General features: G+C 53.4%; 1 protein-coding gene across 1 annotated transcript; it reads right to left on the bottom strand.

The window, feature by feature from the left end:
• Positions 1–3,654: 3,654 nt before the first annotated feature.
• Positions 3,655–4,373, bottom strand: LOC135325723 (olfactory receptor 14A16-like). The gene is made up of 2 exons (XM_064503720.1): positions 3,876–4,373; positions 3,655–3,660 (listed from the first exon to the last, which is right to left on the bottom strand). The coding sequence occupies exons 1-2, from the start codon at positions 4,371–4,373 to the stop codon at positions 3,655–3,657; spliced, it is 504 nt and encodes a 167-aa protein (XP_064359790.1).
• Between the last annotated feature and the right edge of the window lie 1,582 nt (positions 4,374–5,955).

The following is a 5,955-nucleotide window of genomic DNA, read 5'->3' as shown; positions in this document are numbered from 1 at the left end:
ATTTGGTGTGAGTAGAAGTCCTAATGCTTTAGTTATAAAAGTTCGACTGGCAAAAACATGTTCTATCACTAAAACAGCATAATCTTGGCCATGCACTTGGAGGTCGAATAAAGAAGAAGTCCCTCTGGAGCTCTCACCCTTGAGCAAGCCTGGGTACCTCTGGCTTCAGCCACTTGGCAACTGGCAGAAAGGCCGTTCTTGTTTTGATTGCTTTAAAATGTTGGCAGTCCCTGGGCACTCTGTTGATCATACCGCTCTCCCCAGCATTGGTAGTCTGCCAGTTGTGCGCTTTATTTTGCCTCTTTTTTGGTGGAGACTGCAGGGTATTTCATCTGTCCCACTGCACTTGCCCTGCACTTGTCTGTACTCTTGCTGATACAACCCACGATAAGGGTGGCTGTCTTTGCTACAGGAGCACCCTGTTGCCTTCTTGTCAACTTGTTGAGCACCAGCACACCCAGGTCCTTTCCTGCAAAGCTGCTCTCCAGCCAGTCTGCCCCAGCTTGCCCTGCTGCACAGGGTTCTTTCCTCCCAGGGACAGGACATGGTTGAACTCCCCAGGCCCCTTTCAGCCCGCATCACCAGGCTGTCGCTGCCCCTCTGCTGAGCAGCCCTGCCCTCCAGCATGTCAACCACTCATCTCCAGTTGGGGATCGTTCATGAACGGGCTGAGAGTGCACTCCGTCCCACCATCGAAATCATTCCTAAAGACAAAAGGCATTGGCTCCAGTACTGACTCTGAAGAACATCACTGGTAACCATTAGTCTCTTGGACTTTGTACCACTGTTCTCCACCCTTCGAGCCAGGCAGCCTCCACCTAGTTTCCCCCACACTCCATTGCTTACTACTCCATCCTCACTCTCCCCAGTCTGGCTACAAAGGTGCTAGGGAAGACCATGTCAAAGGCCTTCCTAAATGCAAGGCATGCAACAGGCACTGCACTCCCCTGGTCTGCACAGCCAGTCATCCCATCCCAGAAGGCAAAGAGGTTGGTCAACAATTTGACTTGATGGCTTCATGCTGGCTGTTCCCAGTCCCTTCAGGTGACTGGAACTAGCTTCCAGGAAGATGTGTTGATCCCTGGTGTGATGCTGACCAGCCCATCATTCCCCAGATCCTCTTCCCTGTCCTTCTTGAAGATGGATGCAATGTTTCAGGGGGAGGTGGGGAGGGCCAGGGGCCAGGCAGCAGCTGTGAGGCTGTTCCAGCTCCTGCTGCACTGCTGATCCCAGTGGTATGGGGAGAGGGGAGAGGAGATGGGGCAGTGAGGGGTGGGGCAAGTAAGCAGGGATGGGGGCAGGAGGGCAGTGGGGGCTGCAGTGAGGGGTGGTGGCCTGTGTTTCTGCAGCGCAGTGGCTGTTGTGTTCACCTCCCATGCAACAGTCCCACTCTGACCCCAGGCAGAAACAGGCCATTTCCCTGGTGCCCCTGCCACCCTCGCAGCAGGGTGGGGACATAGGAGGAGGGTGCTCTGCCTGTCCTGGTGCTCAGGGCAGCTCCCCGAGGCTGGCACAGCTTTGCCTGAGGGCCCTCTTGGTCCTCGGCCTCTGCTCTGGCATGGCTGGAGCAGGGACAAGAGCTGGTGGAGCAGGGCTGGGAGAGCTCGGGGAGCTTCTCTTTTGCAGTGGAGCAGTGAGGAGCATCGTGGCTCCCATCTGTGCCCTGTCCCTGCGCCTGCACATGGCCCCACTTCTGCTGTGCAAGCAGCGCACAGGGCAGGGTGCCTTCAGGGGTGGGGAAACACCCCCCAGCACAATATCCACAACAGCCCTTGGTGCCCTGTCCCCCCACAGCCCTCCTGCTTTGACAGCCTCCCTCAGCGCCTGGGCCCTGCACAGCTCTGGCCATGTCCCACATGGGGTTGAGCACACAGCCATCCATCGGGGTCTGCTGGGGTCTGGGCTGGGAGAGAGGCCGGGCAGGGCTGGCTGTTCCCCTCGACACAGGCCCTGAGCCCAGCAGGACGGAGCTGGCCACACAGGGAAATGCACCCATAATCCTGGGGTGTGCGGCCAGGGCTGGAAACAGCCCATGTGAGAGGCTGGTCTGGGACGAATGCCTGGGGGCACCTTCCCCATCAGTCCGTGCAACCAAGGGCACAGAGCGGCCTCCTCTCTTCTGTGCTAACATGTCTCGGCTCCCCTGCATGAGACCTGGCTCTGCACCACAAACCCACCAGTGTGTGTCCTCACCCTGCCCAGTCACACATCTGAGCTAACATTGGTGTTTGCCTCTCTTGGGCCCTTTCCAGCCCAGCTCAGCTGCTCCCCAGCTCTCCCCACCTCCCCTGCCCTCTCCCCAGCCCACCCAGCAGAGCAGACCAGGCTGGTGGTGGCTCCACAGCAGAGAGCTACAGAGCTCTGGGCACTCACACCACATCCCCTGCCCCCCGGCAGGCACAGCAGCTCTGGGGGGCAGGGGTGTGTGTGCCAGCTGCCCCATCAGCCTCCAAGCTGGAACAGGCCCCCGTGGCACAAGGAGGCAGAGCACAGTGACACTCTGCATCTCCCTTGTTCTTGTGCACAGGAGATTCCCTACCCCCAGACTGCCTGCAGCCCCCCGTGCCAGCCCCTCTCTCCAGCACAGCACAAGGGTCCCTGCCCTGGGGCTCCTCAGGCAGCTCCTGCTGCCCCAGGGACACAGCAGCCTGCCCTTACTTGACCTCCACAGAAACAGATTTCTCTGTCTCCTTTATTGCTCCTTGCCAGCACACAATTGCTCCTTTGCTCTTCCAGGGATGTCCCTGCTCCCGGGAGAGTCTTTCCCCAGGGCAGTGCATGGGTTCTGCCCACCTGGCTGTTCCTGGACCCAACCCTGTGCTCCTCATGGGGCTCTGAGCTGGCAGTGCTGCTCAGCAGAGCAAGTGGGCTGTGGTGCCCTGGGGCCACAGGGTGACTCCTCACTGGTCAAAGTGGTCAGGGTGGGAAGCAGACCCAGCTGGATGGGAATCTTTGCACCTGACAACCCCCTACTGAGGCGTCTGTTGCCCTGTGGCTTTGGACGATGCTCTGAGCAATCACAGGGCATTTCAAATGGCTCAGGCTGTGTTCAGGCGTGTCGCGAGATCCAGCCCATGGCTTTTCATTGAAGGTGACATGGACCACTCTGCAGGATCCCTTCCCTGGGCCTCCTTGGTCCCTGCTGCCTCTCGTGGGATTGCAGAGCTCTCACTAGCCAGGACATTCACTGCTTTAGCCCTTTCCCTCTGGATGACTCCACTGCATTTTGTGAAGCTCCATTCACTGCCCACCCCTAAGCACGTGGTGCCCTTGGGGATGCCCTGTGCTCTCCTGATGGATCCATACTCCCTTTGAGAAGGATGGGCATCGGTGTACAGCCCTGTCCTATGGGAGATACCACTTGACCAGTCTCCATCTCCAGGTGCACTGGGCACGCAGAAGCAAGAGCTGAATCCAGCCCTCATTCCCTAACACATCACCTCTAAGCTCCTTGCCTTGAGCCCAGGGAGAGCCCCGGAGAAGCCATAGGCCCTTTCAGGGGGAAAGTCCCTGAGCACATTCTTGGCTCCAGCTCTTAAAGCAGAGCCCAAGCTTCAAGCACTGCACTGGGGAAATCCCCTTTTATTACAGACAGGACAGCTGTGACACTGTGACACACATTTACAGAAGACCTCTGGGTCAGGCAGACTGGGTTCATGCCTGTAAGGAAGTGGGATGAATTAAAAAACTTCTGCGCAAAGGTAATGGTCACAGCAAGAATGCCCAAAGCACAAGACTTGTCTGAGGTACTTAGAAACCACTTGTGAAGAGGGATGGGCAGCTCATTGCTGCTGCACTAAAACCAGGTGAATCAGTTTCTTCAGGGCATCCCTGAGCAACCTGTTCCTCATGCTGTAGATGACAGGGTTCACTGCTGGAGGCACCACTGTGTACAAAACAGCCACCACCAGATCCAGAGCTGGGGAGGAGATGGAGGAGGGCTTCAGGTGGGCAAATATGACAGTGCTGACAAACAGGGAGACCACAGCCAGGTGAGGGAGGCACATGGAGAGGGCTTTGTGCTGTCCCTGCTCAGAGGGGATCCTCAGCACAGCAGTGAAGATCTGCACATAGGACACCACAATGAAGATGAAACACCCTAACGCTAAACAGGCACTAACCACAAGCACCCCAAGTTCCCTGAGGTAGGAGTCAGAGCAGGAGAGCTTGAGGATCTGGGGAATTTCACAGAAGAACTGGCCCAGGGAGTTCCCTTGGCAGAGTGGTATTGAAAATGTGTTGGCAGTGTGCAGCACCGCACTGAGAAACCCACTGGCCCAGGCAGCTGCTGCCATTTTGACACATGCTCTGCTGCCCATGATGGTCCCATAGTGCAGGGGTCTGCAGATGGCAACGTAGCGATAGTAGGCCATTACTGTGAGAAAAGAATACTCAGACAACATGAAAAAGGCAAGAAAAAAGAATTGGGCAGCACATCCCCAGTAGGAAATGGCCCTGGTGTCCCACAGGGAATTGGTTATGGATTTGGGGACTGTTGGAAACTTGCACGGGAGGAGCCGACGGAGGGAAGACCCAGACGCTCAATATGAGTGATCAGTGTACTTCAACTTTATTAGGTGTGGTCTTTCTTTATATAGCACAGGACTAATCAGGCTCATACATATTGCAAAAGCTGAGCTCCTTATTGGTAACAGCAATTTGGTTTACCCAGCAACTTCTGCATTACATCACCCGCAAGTTCCCAGGACTAATCATTGATAACACCTTGGAGCCAAGGACAATGTGTCCTTGGCTCTAGCTGTTTTTACTCTCATACGGGACTTGGCTCACATCAACTGTGTGCGATATGCACTTAGTTCTGCTTCCTTTAGTTGTTCAATCTTCACATGACCTCTGCCCTCAAGCCAGTCCTCCACAATTCCCCCGTTTTTATTTTGTGCGAGAAAGACCTTTTTAGTTAATTGTTCAAGCTTTTGTGTTAAGCAGCTAAAAATCACTCTTACAACAATTAGAACTAATACAATTATGAATAGAATACGTAGCCCTTCTTTGATCAAGCTCAAAATCCAGGTACTCACATTACCAAACATCTTTCTAAACAGATCATCAAACCAATTATACTGTACGGTGATTCTCTGGGTGTGGTCCTTTAGCCATTTCAATTGCTCATAGATTGACTGTCCATGATCAGAAAGATTAAAACAACACATTCCTTCAAAAGCCTCACACCCGCGTCCCTGTGCTAAAAGCAGAAAGTCTATAGCTGCTCTATTTTGCAACACTGCATGTCTCAGGCTATCCATATCCTGTGACATTTCAGAGAGAATTTGTGTAGTAACATTTGATTGTTTAACAGCCCAACAAGCAAGTTTATTTAGATTAGACATGGCATGCGCAACTGCAACGTTAGGAGCTAAAGCTGCGGCGAAAAACCTTTCCGCAGGCCCCCATAATTCTACATCATCAGCGCAATCTGAACCTAGATTTTTCAATTCACGCTTGCCTCGACGATTCTCACTTCTTCTATGTTTGATTGCTGCAGTCAGATTTGACCAACGCTGATCATGTAAGACAGGGGCAAAGAGTGTCAGACGTCCTATATAACAAGGTCCCCCATAAGCGTTTCCTGGCACACCTTGCCATGCTCTGTCACCACAAATTAGAAAAATACCAGGAGGCAGTGCCTTAGGGGCACTCATGGGCCACATTGAGTTGTGATCATTTACTCCATAGGCCCCAAGTGGCTCACTATTATTGGAGTTATTCCACCCACAATAATTACCGTTGGCGTTAAACCCTAAAGTTCTAGACGTTATGTTCGTCCAATGAGTCTTATTTTGTTTACCTTTATTTAGTATAAAACAGGTTTGTGTCCAATTATCACTAGTGTTTCCTACTGCTACTGACCCTAACAAATCTAATTCTTGTGGATCCCATGGCAACGATATATTAAGATGTTGCAGTGCAGCAACCACTCCGTCTGAGAGGTTGCTC

Source organism: Dromaius novaehollandiae, unplaced genomic scaffold (genome assembly GCF_036370855.1).
Source record: "Dromaius novaehollandiae isolate bDroNov1 unplaced genomic scaffold, bDroNov1.hap1 HAP1_SCAFFOLD_115, whole genome shotgun sequence".
NCBI classification, from domain to species: domain Eukaryota; kingdom Metazoa; phylum Chordata; class Aves; order Casuariiformes; family Dromaiidae; genus Dromaius; species Dromaius novaehollandiae.
The sequence above is the reverse complement of the archived record's forward strand: the minus strand, read 5'-3'. Positions and strand labels throughout refer to the sequence as shown.